Source organism: Haliaeetus leucocephalus, unplaced genomic scaffold, assembly GCF_000737465.1.
Source record: "Haliaeetus leucocephalus isolate CR32 unplaced genomic scaffold, Haliaeetus_leucocephalus-4.0 Scaffold228, whole genome shotgun sequence".
NCBI lineage: Eukaryota > Metazoa > Chordata > Aves > Accipitriformes > Accipitridae > Haliaeetus > Haliaeetus leucocephalus.
In genome coordinates this window covers 13094920-13111117 of record NW_010972664.1, presented here as the reverse complement: position 1 = coordinate 13111117, position 16198 = coordinate 13094920, and the positions used below count along the sequence as shown (strand labels likewise).

General features: G+C 39.2%; 1 protein-coding gene across 1 annotated transcript in view; it reads right to left on the bottom strand.

Moving 5' to 3' along the window:
• Nucleotides 1-2464: 2464 nt before the first annotated feature.
• The window catches only part of GUCA1C (guanylate cyclase activator 1C), a 29258-nt gene continuing 15524 nt past the window's right edge, over nt 2465-16198 (bottom strand). Inside the window, exons 2-4 of the mRNA XM_010567304.1 lie at nt 8534-8683; nt 5668-5755; nt 2465-2595 (exon numbers count right to left, since the gene is read on the bottom strand). Coding sequence (XP_010565606.1) covers nt 2465-2595; nt 5668-5755; nt 8534-8683 — 369 coding nt within the window. The remainder of the gene's footprint in view (nt 2596-5667; nt 5756-8533; nt 8684-16198) is intronic.

Sequence of the window (16198 nt, the reverse complement as noted above, 5' to 3'; positions counted from 1 at the left end):
CACTTCAGTATTTGCAAAAGTGTGTACATAACATGAGCTAACACTGAGCTTTCTTCTTCCTTTTCTGCTGTCTATTCAACTAGCAATAAACATTTTGATAGTCAGGTCAACTTACAATATTCCTTCATGACTGCAGAGCACCTGCACCGAGATGAATTGCAGCTTCATGTTTCAGAACAAGACTTTGGGGGGGCAGTCACACTTGACAGGTTTCCATGTCCCACCTGATTTCACTGATACACTTGATGAGCAGCTGACAAATTTAGAAGAATGAGACCGATAGAACATTGTGGCCATAATGCATTTATCTTAAGCAGCTGTGTATCAAATTGTGCTTAAGTAATTAAAGGAAATTTATGTTAATCGACTTATTAAAAAACCCTTTTAATACGACACAACACTCCTCCTGGATTGGTAATTCACTTCATATAATTACAGTTACATGGAAAAATTAGACAAATTTAAATGGAAATACTCTCTTTAAAATCCCTTTATAAAAAAAAGTCTGTGTACATAGATAATAGTCATTTTTCAAAGTCCGTAACTTCATTAGTTTAAAAGCAAAAATCCAAAACACAGCTGTTCCCATACACCCAAATTGCTTAGATTGGACCATTTTATTTTAAATATTTTAAAGCCAATTCTGAAGGACACCACCCTCATAGGATCTAAATGCAAAAGCATTAGATTGAGAAAAGTGGTTTTTTTGAAGCCTGGGTGTGAGAAAACTGATGCTGACAATGACATATTAATGTGCCAATGATGAATAAATACAAGAACTTAAAATTTGAACCACCAGCAATCTCATACATAATTTTTTTTTTGAAAGGATATAAAAGATTCAAATGTCAGAACTATAATGTCAGAACTGTTTATAATGTCAAGTGATGCATGTTGCATACTTTTAGTATATTCCATTGATCAAACAAAACCTGGGATAAGTGCAGATGATGGAGCATATTTCATGTGCAAATGGACATGGGTTTGAAATGAATTTGGAAGAAAAACATTTTCATATTGAAATCTTAATAATTGTTTCATTCAACCTGCACCAATCCATGCACAAATTATTTTGCATAAAGCTGATGCTTCTAACAATAACTAATATGAGTGTGATGCCTGCAGGGCACTGTCAGCCAAGGAGAACTTATTCTTCTGATATAATGTAGTAATTTGATAAAACTTGTTGGAGACTTGAGAGAGTATCAATCCCAACAGAGCCAGAGAGAACTATAATTTTCCCTTTGCAGACAGTTCATGCAGTTCCATTTCAGCTCATAGAATTAATCATGTTATTTATAAAGTAAGGTTGAGTTGTTTTCAGTCTGGTTTCCTAAGAAAATGAGGCATATGTGATCATGCCATCTGTGAATCCCTGCACTCCTAACAGCTACCGTGTTCAGAGACAATTGCAACCCAACTTGAAAGAAGGTAGAAGTCTCAGAGAGACTAAATTGCTAAAAGCTTTCACCCAGGTATCTGGGCAGGGCAAAGATACCTAAATTAGTACTCCTTCTCAGGCAAAGGCAGGAAGAATTCAGCTGTTGAACAGCCTGTTTGGCAGAAGCCAGCAGTTCCACGAGCAGGAAGGAACTAGTCACGATACCTCTTACCTTTTGTCTCATGCAGCCATGGCAAAGAGCCCAGTGAAACCGAATTGTTTTGAAAAGGAGGACATACAAGTCAAAGGACACAAATCTCTGGGAAAACAGAGTGCTTACAAAATGATTTGGTTTTAGCTATTCTTTGAACATCTAATTTTACTCTACAAAGATAACAAAATTTCATTCCAGTGCTTCTGTAAAAGGTTAATTTGAAAGAACAGTAGCTGAACCCTGCCAAAACCATCAAAACATCACATTATTTTAATTTACAGTTGTAATAAAATCAAGAGTGGTAGACAGTTTGTTGAGGAGAATGCATATCTCGGGAATATTAAGCTGACTGAGTTGTCTCCCAGAGAACCTACTCCAATTTTGAGTACTGGTTAGAGCAAAGGTTAAGTTAATGCAAACCAGGCTTCATTCTTAATTGATCCGGATAGAACCCAGTCCTACCAAGAAGTTTATATCCACACTTTAGCTAGTAGGTTAAAGAGCCTGTGCTTAAAAGAATAAATTTATTAACTCTGTGTCTTCTGGAAAGGTTGCATTTTGCGATATTTTCGTTGTTTTATTGATTACTCTGAACAGTGTTCATAGAGACCAAAGAAGTTATTTGTACTGCATCAGATAGCTTTTCTGTTATATGTGGGCAAAGGTTTGTGTTCTGTGGCTGCCACAGTTATTGTAAAGAATAAAGAAAAGAGAAGGAGGGAGATGGAGTCAAGAGTGAAAATTGTTACTCCTGGAGCAGGCTGCTCAGTATTGCCTGAGCAGGCTTTGGCGACATTAAGCTCTCTGAATGCATCAATATTATCTTCCTTGAAATGATGACACAGATGCCACATCCGTCACTGGATCCTTCAGATGCTGTGTCTCCTGCCATTCTGTATGACTTTGAGTACGTTGGAAAGGTCAAAACTTTTCGTAATCAATTCCATTAGGTCCTTGTCTTTTTCCACACCATTGATGAATTCTTCTAAAGTCAGTTCCCCTAAAAGGAAGTCAGATACTCCTTAGGAACCGTGAAACCCAGCAATCACTCTCAGCCCAACACGAGGCCATTCATACTGGATTGAATCCCTCAGGAAGATCCCCTGTTCTCTGCTGATAGGCAAATGCAGGCAAAATATTTTCTAATCTTTTCCCACTTTGCATCAGATACTAGAACTCATACTTGCTTTTTTCTGTTAAAAGAGATCAAACAAACCTTTCACAGAAGTCTAAGACCATTGTGAGTGGTTAGCATCTATGGTGACAGAAATGTGTAAAAATCGGTACTAATGAAGCTTCTATCAAGGCTGAGTTTAGATGTATGGACCAGGTCTCACTGAGCTAACTGGAATTTATCTTACAGCTGGTTTTAACAGATTAGGGTGTGATTTGCTGAGGATTACCAGGCATACTCCCTGTGTTGACTGCTAGGATTATTTGGAGCCACAATAAGACGTAGTAAAAAAATTGGTTAAGTGGTTTGATTAGATAAATTCTTCCAAGCAACTGAAATGGTCATTTAGAGCGTGATTTTTTGGTCTTATGTCAAAATCAGGTAATACCTTGGAAGTTGCAAGACAACTATAAAATCTCTTTTATTGAGGAGCAGGAATATCATTTAGCATTCTTCCTCTTTTCCTGCTCACTTGTCAGCAAAAGCAAAGGCCAGTCCTAGGCATGTGTGTGCTTGCATGGTGCACAGAAGTGTACACAATTCTGTGGTTAGAAGTTATTCCAGTGATACTGTTTTTCTCTGAGTGAGGAAACAGAACTTGGTTTAATAGGATGAGCTTGATCCTTTTTTTCAGAGAACGGTTCAAAGTTTCTTGTGAAAATCACAACAATGAATGATTTCTCACTGCAATAAGAAATTACAAGAGGCCAGACAAAGAGGAAGATAGCTGGATGTCTTAGGGCCCCAGGGTGCAGGGGAGCAGTGATTCAAATCGCATGCCCTTCTGGTGAATGTTTAGCTGGATGACTTCTTGCTATTTTTGGATTTAAGTACTCCCCGGAGTTTTTTTGTGTTTTGGTTTTTGTGCATGGCAACCTTGGAAAGTTCATCTGATGTGAAAAAGAAAAATGATCAGCATTTGAAAAATGTGAAAACCACTTTCTACCCATGGGCAGTAAAGGCTGCTTCCTCTTTAGGCATATGGGTCCTCACTGCACTGGTGAGCAGGCTCATATACACACTATTAAAGTGGAAAGATGTCATTTGAATGAAGTGCTGGCTCTTACACTTCAGTGAGCGGAGTAAGACCCTCTCCAGGGTCTGGCGTGCAGTGCCCTGAGAATGTTCGTGCCTCCTCTTCCGACACCAGTGCCCTTATACAATCATCCCAGGAGCAGAGACAGAACAAGCCGTCTCTGTACGCCTGCCTGCGTTGTCCTGCGTTGCCATTCATCCACTCACTTCCTCCGATCTCTCCTCCTATCCCAGGCACTCCTCTTACTTCCCATCTCCTTCCCTCTCTATCGCCTTTGGCTGAGGTCTTTGGGTGGATGGGGTTCCTAGACTTGTCAGATGGACTTGCTGCATCATTTTCCTGCTTATGCAGGTCAACTGATCTTGAATTCCCTCCTCTTGATCCCAGGCTATATATTTCAAGGTACCAGTACCAGCATACAAGCAGACAAAAACCACTGCAGTTCCCAGTGAGATGTGGTTACACTGGCATGCCCAGACTCACTGCGACTGTGATGGGTCTCAGGTTTCCTTGAGCTAATGAAAATAAATTGCGAAGCCATCAGATTTGGTTTAAGAATTGCTTCTTACAACCATGGGGTTATTTCTTGTATTTAAATGTGAGGAAGGACATTGCAACTTGTCTATTTGCCCTTTTCTTTAATAAGAAGCTACAAGGAGGCAGCATAGTTTAAGCCAAACTTGGTAAAATTTGTCCCATTCCTCAGGTGAAGTTAGTCCTGCTGCTTTGCAGCTATTTGAAAAATAACTAACTGTGGAAAGCAGTTTGAAATGGGAGTATTATGAAGAGAATTCTGAATAATTCATGTTCTGGCATTTCACTGCTAAAATGTAAGACACAGGAGTCATTTTTTCAGCTGATGGTCTAGCTCAGATAAAATTATTACTTGCAGTAAACATATGGTCGAAGCAGTGGCCAAGGTACAAATAATCATAGAATTTGGGTTAGATTCTAGAATATGACTGTATGTTATTTGGAGTCCTTTGGTAATTTGCCTTCACCCAAAAGGTGGGCCAAGCAGGTGGGGAAAAAGTCCTGCATGAGTTATTCATATGCATCACAAGATCACTGTTTATACTTTGATTATATATCACAAACAGTTTTTTTTTAAAGTAACCTTAATACACCAAATAAGACCAGAAAAATGAACAGAAAAAATGCCCCACATTGCTGGCTGGGATCTGATTTTGCTCTGCAATGCTTTCCTAATATTCCTAATTTGTCAATGATTGCAGTAATTGATGTAAAACATAATTGCCAGTGGAGGGAAGATCTTCATGATTAGAAGTATGGGGGAAGACACTCACATGCGGCAGGTTTTCTATTAGAAACAACTTTGAAGCAGTGAATTAAAGTTTTAGTTTCCAAATGCAAGTCCAATTGGCTTAATCTAGCTATCTTGAGAAAAAACAGAAGCATGTGTCTTAGCATGTGTTAACGATCAGCCTTCAAGGAACATCCAATATGCTGTCCAGTCTTTAGAACGTGCTAGACCCTGTGCAACTGTGCATCTTAATTGGTTTTCTTATCCATTTTAGATTAAGCCAACACAAATATACTAAAAAAATATCTCAATCACACTTTAATTTTGCTGTGCAACCAGGGTACTGGCATTTTGGATGAACAGTGCAAGACCTCCATGTTTTAGCCCCTGCTGCATGTAATTCCTCTGTCAGCTTGAGTCAGTTGACTAACACTTCACTGTAAAGCTGAAGTAATATGTGGGTAAAAAAGAGCAGATTCAGGCTTTCAGTTTGTCTAAAACAGTCAGTCCTGCAGTAGTGCCTTCAGCTCCCCTCTTGATCCCATACTTGATTATGGGGGAAAATCCCTGCCAATGCCAAGAAAACCTAGATTCTTACCGTCATTGTTCACATCTATCTTCTGAAATATCATGTTTGTGAACTCTTCAGCAGACATGTTGGTGTGGCCATTAATAGCCTGGATAGCCTAAAAGCAGAAATGCAGAAAGTTCTTTCAGACATTTTTCCATCAAGTTGTGAAAACAATACGCTGGCAACTGCAGTAATTGCGATGCAGCTCTTTAGTTCACCAACCCTTTCAAAAATTGCTAAATAAATAGCTATTTCAAGTAAATCTTCAGTAATGAGGATTGGAAATTTAATTAACATAACACAGCCTGAAGATTACAGGCTAATTTACATATCTCTGAAGGTCTTCTGAAACCATGTGGCACCTCTGCTCTGCAATACACTTTAGATTCCACACCAGCATTCTTATCTTGCCCTAGAGAGTTCTGCGTCTTTAGAGAGTGCCCTATGGTCTGAGTGATTTAAATAGAGTATTATTTTTCACAGCTGAAAGCACATGAGGAGAAAGCCCAAGTCATTTTTCTATTAAGACATGCTTAATTTAGTAGTCACAAATAAAGTCAGACCAGCAGTCCTGGAAGCTGGCGTAATTTACTTGTCCTCCATAGAAATTAAGAAAACCAGAAGTTTCCCCTCTACTTTTTCTGTGGCAAAAAGGACCCAATATTTGGAGTAAAGGTATAAGGTATAAATGAATATTTTTGCAAAGTTGTATCCCATTCACTGAGACAGTAATTTTTGCATTTGGTGGTCATTCAGGTTAATAAAATAGGAGCCTGTATGTTAATAGCCAGTGGTTCAGATGCAACGAGCGTGTGTTTAAAGAGTTGGATTCAAACTCAATATCCCAATTAGTAATTGACTGGGAAAATACATGCATATATGTTTATAAATACACATGCATATATGTTCTATAATGGGCATGCATACTATAAAATTTGTTTTTCTACACCTGAATTATCTTGAGATGAACTGTGTTGTGTAAGATAATTCACCATATATGCCAGTTGTTTCTTTCAGTATTCCTGATATTATATTAGAACTCATTATATTTAAATAAAATGTTAAGTTAAACTTATTCACCACGGATGTGGAATTTTGACCATTACTGTCTTTATCTGACTTTGCACAAATGAGTTCCAAAAGGGCAGCAAGAATTTTACAAAAATAGGTACGTAAACTTGTTTGTAGTACTAATTCATACTTTAGCTACTTTTGGTGTTCCATATGTCTGACCCTCATGCAGTCTTCAGAAGAAAGTTGTACCCCTGCCACAGTTAAATTTGTTGTAGTGCTAAGAGCAAAGCAGTGGTTCCTGAAGTACTTGAATCACTGACTACCACAGAGTGACCTTAAATAATAAAATAATTGGGCTGTTAAAAGGCATTGAGAGGGTGCATGGTTGTCTGGAAGGAATTTTAATCATTGATAATGATCTGCTGGTCCAAAGTTTGCATAGCTGTAGGGACATATGAAGTTTTAATAGGACTTCTGTAATTTAAATTAATGTCTCAGATATGACATCATATCTTTTTGGACAAACCCTTGTTTACTGATGCTTAGTATAAGTAGGGCCCCTAATGGCTGTGAGCCTTTATTTTTATTTTTGTTTAGAGCCCACTGATTTTAATCTAGCCTACGTCAAATGACTTAAGCAGGTTTAAATTAAAGTTCCCATACTCCAAAAGAGAAGAAAACACACAGAGGTTTAAACTGGTTTTAAAACCAGGTAAGTTGAAAAAGAAATCTTCTTTACATTAAAAGGATTTTAATTCTCTTTTCGGATAAAGCCCAAGACAAAACACAGTTGCCTCATTGCCTCTGGGTGAAAAAAGGTGCAGAATATCTGCAAAAGAAAGATGTCATTAGTCTTAAATGAGGAGAAACATGGGAGATGCAGCCTCTCCGTCTACCTTTAGAAAACTGCTCTTTAGAAGGTGACACATCAACTGTATTTGTTTGACCCCGTGGCTCCATCTGGCTCCAGTTCCTTTTAATTTGGGCAGCAGCTCTTGAAAGTCTCTAACAATGACTAGCCAGGCACCAGCACAGAATCCAGGAAAAGTATGTTCCTTGTTTATTATGACATTAAATCCCTATTTCGATTTTATGCTCCTTGCAGCAAAACCTTGATCTGTAACGAGTCCTGTGCATTTAGGGAGCAGTATTAAGTCATTCATATTTGCAAGGAACCCTGTAATACCTTTTACATGAAAGCAGCTACTGAAGTGCAAAATACTATTTCACTAGAGCAAGTTGAAAAATACTTAAATCATTTTAAAGAAAGAATTGCACCGCTCTGGTTTTATGGGTTTGAAATGGACCCATTTTCTGCAAAATTTTATACAATATTTGTATTTGGATGTCACTGCATGATTTCATGGTAAAATTAAATTACCCCAATTTAATTTTAAAATAGGAGTAATGGCATTTGTAGTAAACAAATCTAAAAGCCTTTCAAAAAACAATAATATTGGAATATGTTGATGACGTGTATTGTTTCTTGAAGCAAGATCACTTTGAGAAGCCAGTCTTCCACAACAGACTGGCACAAACACTTGTAAACAGCTGTTTTATTCATTATGCCGCTTCAGTTCTACCCTGCCTTATACTATAGTTTATCACAATAATGTCTCTACTGTTTCTACAGTTTTTCACTTTCAGTAAAGCATTATATCTGTAGAACTATGTTTTAAAGTAAAATACTACTTAGATACATTTACTTCAATAAGCAAGAAAATAACGACAGGAATGTCACTAGCCAGAACAATTCTGGTTTTACAACTGTAAAACATAGGTAAAGTACAGACAATCCATTTACAACACATGATGAACCACTGTTTCAGGGGCAATGCACTGCGTCAAATGCTCTTGCTATTGGTCCTAACTTGCTTACCGTGAATATGCTTAATAGTTCTTTTTTGTCAATACATCCGTTTCCATCAGCATCGTATAACTTAAAATACCACTTCAATTTTTGGTCAATTTTCCCTCGTATAACCAAATTTATTGCAGCTATGAACTCCAAGAAGTCTATAAATCCATCCTAAGAGAGAGAGAGAAAAAAACATATTTAACAACATTGGTTTTCTGTTAATTCTGGCAATTTCACAGAAACAGGTCACCAAATTCACTATAATCCACACTGATTTATAAAGCACCTTAACACAGAATTCTCCTGTGGTGTTTAAAAAGGATGAGCTCAACTGGAAGTACTATAGGAAGGGGTGTTAGCACAGACACTTTTGTTCTCCCCTGAAAGCTGGGGGCAGCGAGGGTGGGGGGCAAATCTGTTCCGAGTGATTGTTATTGACACTTTTTGAGGATAAGAGAAAGAGTTTTGTAGTAGACTTCCACATGCAGAAAAGGGGAGTCTGGGATATCTGGTTTGGTACCAATGAGATGTCTAAGCAGAGTTTCTTATATTCATATGGGTACTGCAGAATGACGGATGATTTCCAGTGCAACGGAGCTGTTCCAGGTGTTACTCATCTGAGAGATCATGTACTAAGTGTTGTACATGGTAACCAATAACCTGGCATGAACCCCAGGTACTGTGGTTTATCCATATAAACATCAGGTCTCTCTTGACTAAATGCATTTTGCATGGGATATAAAGCCTTCAAGTCATAAACTAGTTTCTAAATAGTGAGGACTGGGGGAATATTCATAGGGAAAGAGCATTTCAGATTGATCTAATTCCCTATTTTCTGCTTCCTTCTCTGAAGCTACTGATGGAAACCTGTCAAGGACAGGCCTCCATGGTCAGGTGGTCCAAGCTACTGTGACAGTTCTTCTGTTTCTGCAAAAATGTGGTGAGGATGGAAGAAACAGTTGCTGAATTTGGAGAGTACTTGCTCCAACTGTTTTTCATGTGCATATAAAAAGAATTAACAGCTGGTAAATTTAATCTTGTGATCTTTACATTGGTCAGAATGCAATTGCTTGGAAAACGTTGGAAAGCGTCACCAGTTTCAGATGGCCTGTGATTGAGAAGAGAAGGTTGGATGAGTATCTAGTAGATTTAGCGTGTTACTTATTTTTATTGTCATATATCAACGCACGTCTTGCCAGTTAAGGTTTTGCAATCAGCAGGCATTAATCTGTCCTTGAGACTGTACTAGGCTAAAGGAAAAGAAGTCCTTTCAAGGTGTGGTGCGACTCATTGCCATACTTGTACTGCTTGTTTTGATTTCTGTGCGAGGCTGTTCAGCAGGGTAGCACCTAAAAGGTAAATCAAATGTTTCAAACACACTGGATACATACAGAAATGGTGCCTGCATAACTTGTGCAGACTGACCACTGCTTCACAGACTCTCTGTGCAGGTTCTGCTGTGATTGCTGGATTTACTCTAATTGCAAACACAGCAAAGGCAAAGGCACTATTCAACCACTGTTTGGGATTAAATAAAATTTGGCAGTAACTGCATGTAGTTTTCAAACAAGATTAGGCCCAGTATTAAAAGCAGATGCTTTACCAAAAAATGACACACCGTGTACTGCAAACTTTACGCTCCTTTTTGGCACACCAGCTTGAATTTCAATTTTGCAAATATTATTTCAAGAAGCGTCTGATCAAGTGTTTTACTGGAGGGCAAGGTTTATTTTGCTGATTACATTTCCATCATCTGATTTGATAGATCTACTAAGAATGTGGTTAGATGCATTTCACATTGCTGCCTTGTTATTGCTTTTCATACTCCTTATGAAACTACAGATTAATTTTAGGTTTGGTGGATGTCCATGACCAGATTAATTTTCTTCTTTCTCCCTTACATTTCACTTTGGATTTTGGAAAATAGTATTTTGTTTGCTTTCTTCCTGTGTCTTGGTGTCGCTGTTGTTGCTCTGACAAAGTATCAGAAGTTTGGACAACATAATAATCACCTTAATGTGTCTGGCTATGTAATTCTGATCTGGTGGATCGATTGGCTGTCCAGCTGAAGGCCAAAGTCAGAAAAATCCCACCTCTGAAAAACACCTGAGAGAAATTGTAGTTGCCAGGAAAGCCCCAGCCACATTCTGTACACATGCAAAGACCACCGGTGACATATTAACCTCAGCAGCCAGTGCACCAGGAATAGAAATACTGAGAAAGCAGACATGTTTATCTACATGATGTGGTACCCAGAAGCATTGCACAGAAACAATGATGAGAAATATACTGGTTTTCCTTTCTACACCAAAACCCATACATTGTAGGTAGAAACACAAATGTTTATGTGATGCAGAAGGCTATGGTGATCTTGTTACACATATGCAGAGCTTTATCAGATAAAGAGAAATACTATGCTTTTTGCAGTAGCATCCAAGAGCCTCAGAATAGTACATTAAATAATGAAAAAATTGTAAGAGTAACCTATGGAGATCATCCTGTGGTTCTGTGAGTACAACAAATAATACAATAAATGTGTTATGATGTTATTAAAAGAATACTGCTGTGCTGATTTACCCATCTGCTGCTTTATAACCATTCACAATGCAAGTATCCAGGTAGGTTCTTACATGTCTCCGGGCTCTGTAAAACTTCACTCTGTGCAGCACACACAGTAAAGCATCTGCTGCTCATTAGGAAGTCAGTAAATCACAAGCAAAGGGCTACTGTAAAAATAATAAAATAAAATGAAAAAAACCCCCCAAACCCAAAACCCAACAACATAATAAGCAGAGATGATTACCAGTGGTGGAAGTTATAAATAATTTACTTCTGGTGGTTTACTCTGTTATTCCAAAGGGCAACTTTCTAATATTTTTATTAAATGGAGTTAATGCTGGTGAAGCCTGCTTGTCTGGCTGCTTAGGATACTGGACAGATTCGGGTGATGGATGCACTGCTTGTGTGTGAAGGCTTATTTTCCATGTCTGCACGGCGCTTGCCCTGCCTTCCTCACTGCAGCACATTACATGGGATACTCCGGGCATCTGGAAGGATGGTGAAGTGCAGCTCCCTTCCCTGGCCGAATGGGCAGAGCCAGCTGGGGAAAGCTCCCAGGGTATCCCCTCTGGATACGGTGTAAAACAGCGGGGCAGAAATCTCCTAATGCCGTTCTGAGGAGTGGGCCAGAGACACACCAAACAAATGGGTTCAGAACTTCCTTTACATGCCTCAAAGTCTTCTGGGCTTTCTGCTTAGCATAGTAGATAAAATAAAAATATATACTTTTTTTTTTAGTCTCTTAACAGCTTGACCAGATGAACTATAAGCTTAAGGATGCCTTATGGTTGTGCATGTGTTTGTGCCCTTTGATGCTGTGTTTTTGTAACTTGTTTTGCTTTCACTGATGAGTGATTTTTTTAAGCTGCCTGGGACAGTTTGATTCACAAAACAAAGACAAAAGAAGGCTCCAAAACTGGAAGGCAAATTTGCTGATGATATAAAATTGGTCCTCATGGCCCTGAGGGCACCACCAGCCCCGACTGCCCAGGGCCCAGGCCCCATTTCAGTTGTTCATTAGTTACTGGATCTCCTGAGGAGAAAGCAGTTTAATTTTGTCTTTTTAAGAGATGTTTTTGCTTCAGAACGTCAGCCTGTGTGCAGTTGCTGGAGGCCTGCTCACTTTTGTTCGGCGAGGACGGGGATGTGCGTCCTGTGAGTCAGTCAGTCACGTCAGTCCCCACAAAGCCGGGCACCGAGGGACCGTAGCGTTACACAACAGCAATTAATACTCCAGCCGGGGAGCGGTAGGAGGGCATTATCATTCAGATCCCAGAATAGTGTTGCTAATCTTCACAGGTCCTTAAAAAACTCTCACAGCTTCAAACTATTTGAATACAGATTAAAAATAATGGACTTGTCAGCTATGAATACACAGCTGATCTTAAACGGCACGGTAATTCAAGGTTGGGCCAGAATGATCGGAACGCGGCATTTTGGCTGCCTAGATCTTACCTGGGAGTGATTTCCTAGCAGGGTTGATGCAGTGCTACTGGGATAGCTGGCCATCTCCCACCACACACCATGGCTATGCATGCCGAAAGGGACAATTTCTGTCCCTGCAAAACCCCACGATGAGTGAACTCCTTGTCTTACTCGGAGCACTGAGCACTCTACCAAGAGTCTATACACAACAACCAATGGCTCGTCTCCAAAATTTGCTCCTGAAAAAGCTCTAAATTCAACCTGACACCAGGAGAATAGCTCAATAGGCTTTATCGGGATTAACAAATGTGCAAATATAGATGGTCTAGCTATTTCAAACGTAGGGCTTAGGACATTAAGCCACCTTCCCTCCCCACTCCCTGTCTTTCAGAGCACTACTTAAACCTCATAAAGCAGGGGGAGGAGACACAGGTCAAACAGCAGATTACAACAGCTCAGAATAACTGTGAAATTTATAGCTAATCCTATGTGCTTCTCTCTTTCTCTCTGGACCCCATTTCAAATATAGCACTGCTTTCTCTGCCCTCAGAAACCAAAAGGAAGATTCATTTCGCTCCGTTTCATCTTCCCCCATTTCCTTGCTTGCTTTTTGCTTCTGAAGACTTTTAGCTGTTCCTCAAAGGTTGCATACACATTACTGAAGAAATACAGAGCTACTTGTGACTCTGTTACTTTGACACGTCCCTAAGGTCTGATATTGGAGCCTGGGGCTTGGAGAGAGCTCCAGATCCCCTACAGACTATGGCCAGAATCACCAGTTTCCCAAGTAAACAAAGCTGGCATTTGTCATGGGGTGGGGGAGACTCTGGGCAAGCAAAGGCCATTAGATAAGGATGAAGAACGAAGCGGGGAATTAGGAGCTGCAGATCGTTAAGTGGTTTTGTGATAGCTGCATACCCACTGTTACATAAAGAGATGAGGTTGTATTGACCAGATTGTTACAGAAGGTTCTGCTTTGCCCAGAAGAAGAGGACCTGTGAGATTTGGGGACTTGGAAAATACCAGGACCTTTGTGTTAGAGGACTTGGAAATGCAGAGCCAGCTATGTGTCCTGGCTCTCAGGCTTGCAGGCTACCCTGGTGAAACCTGGCGAAATCCAAAACGTTAAGGTGACAAACAATTTAATTTCTTTAAAATTAACAACTACCCCCCAACTCCCTGACATCACTCATGATTTTCTTTCAAGATTACTGGAGAAGCAGAGAGACAGGGAAATGACCAAGGCATCGGGCTGGGTGCTGTGCTCAGCCTGCAGCATGGCACAGCAGTGCCCAGGAGGGCTGTACTGAAGGAAAATATGTGCACAAGGACCTAGTCCTCTGCCATCGTCTCCTGGATGGTGGCATTCAGCTTTCTGCACCTCTAATTTTAAGCCTCTGCCTGTGCTTTTGGGAGCAACTTCCCCAACTTAAAACAAAGCAGTAGGCAAGAGAAAGAAAACTAAAAAACGCAGCCATGACCACATAATGCATTTTTCAGCAAATTTCTTGCTGACAATTCAAGCACATTTTTCTTGTTTGACAAACCCAAGAATGTAGCAAGACAAACCTCCAGGAAAAGCACTGTGAAGACATCCATGTCTTATACTGGCAAAGATGCTCTATTTGGCAGATTATCTCAGGTGCTCCTAGGTAATGTTTTTATGAATTAATGTCTCAAGGGATGTATGCAAGAAGGCTCTTAAAAGTTAAACACATATACTATAATTCCCTAAACTGCTCAGTATGATCAGATAAAGGACCTCAGGGAAGGAAGAAGTTCATAATCTCGACCTTCTTCACCTAGTAGGCATTTTTTTATTTCTGTAAAAAATGGGAGATTATAGATCATGTTTTGCCACAAGAAAGCAGCTACCAATTTATTGTCATTGCATGGGTTTGCGGCCAAGTTAGTTAAAACAGATCATCCAATTTATGCTGCATTTTTTCTGCAATTATTATTTCCAAAGTGTGGTTCACCAACATCATTGTCGCCAACAAATGTGTGAATCATGACTGCATATTTTCGGATGTTTCAAAGCAACACTTAAATGATAAAAGGGGAAAAGAAGAAAATGTAAACCTGGAGTAGCCTTTAACTTCTCTATTCATAATTAATATGGAAATAAATAGAAAAAAAGACAGTTGCACTTTTAAAAAATACTTAAAATTTCTTTAAATAAAAGAAGCAGATTCCTGAACTGTTTCTCATTAAAATTACTTTCCCCTTTGTCTACATCATAATTTAACAAGTAGTATTTAAAAGTAATTATGATTAATTGTAAAGTTAATCTTCATTGCCTATTCATGTAATGTGACAAAATTACAGTGATAGCTAGTAACGGTAGTAATATGTTCCAAGCGCTTCTTAAGCTCAGTGAAAGCTACAGAGTACATGCTAATTTGTTTACACTTAAATGAAATTTTCAAAGACACCCTACACATGTTGTTAGAAAAGTGAAATTGCTTCAGTTTGATGTGTAATTTTGGTCACTGAGTAACTGCAGAGGAAATGACTCTAAACCCTTTCTTTTGTTTTAAAAACAGTCAAGGAATGTAGGAAATCAGGTAGCACAACTCAATGGGAGACTGCAGACATGAAGATTATTTTATTATTTTTAAATAAAATTGAACTTCATCATTCTTTCACATTCCTCCCTTTCTATACTGACTCACATTGAGTTTTGCTACATTTGTTTCTGCAGGACATTCAGTAAAAATGTGCGTGATACAAATTTAATCCATGTTAAAGAAAAAAACAAAGAAAAAACTTAAGCCAAAGAATCACTTGACCAAACCTCTAAGTGCTTAATTTTTATTGTCAGCACTTTTTGCAACTAATTGCTCTGTATGCAATGCAGTGATTAATTTTCTCTGGGTCTCTTGTGCAACGTAGCTGGCATTACAGCTTCATACAGGACCTACGGGTTGGGCTGTCTCAACCTGTGGATCTCAGGTGCTGGGTCCTAGTGTGAAAGGGGACTCCTGACAGCCACCTGCCAAGCATTGGTGGATGTAGTACCTCTGGCCTTGCGCCACACACAAACCCTGTCTTTGGTCGGGGCATGCTCTACAGTGTGATGGACCTACTGCCCAAGTGCATGAAATCTCTATTGCAAATGCAGTGAGCCTGGACGTGGTGTGCACAGATGGCAAGGAAGGGGCTCTTCGATGAGGTGGGGACACTCCATGGTGTGTGCTGCCCCATCACATAGCTTAATCCAATCCAGCTAAGCAGCAAGACTGCAAATTCAACTGGAATATTAGTTAATAGCCCTTGCCTTCATGATTATTTTGAAATTTTGTTTTTAAAGAGAAAATTTCTTGGACATTCAGATTACCTTTCTTGAAATGCAAGAAAAAAAAAAAGCCACTGAATTCTGCAATGCTGTAACAGAAATCTGAGACAGACCTCACTTCAATATCCCATGTAAAGAATCAGCATTCCATGCTTGATGCTGCTCTGCCACTACTGGGGAATTACCTCTGGTCTAAAACCTTGAGATCATAACTCATACCATCAAATGCTATAGTCAAGAATTCAACTGTACTGACATTAAGCAAGTTATGAGTTTAATGGCAATGTTAACGTAGGCTTTTAGCTTGTAATGACACATTGTTGTAACATAAGTTAGTACTATCACATCAGTAAGTCCTGTGCCAAACCACTAGAAAACAAAATTAAGATTGTGAAATTGCACCA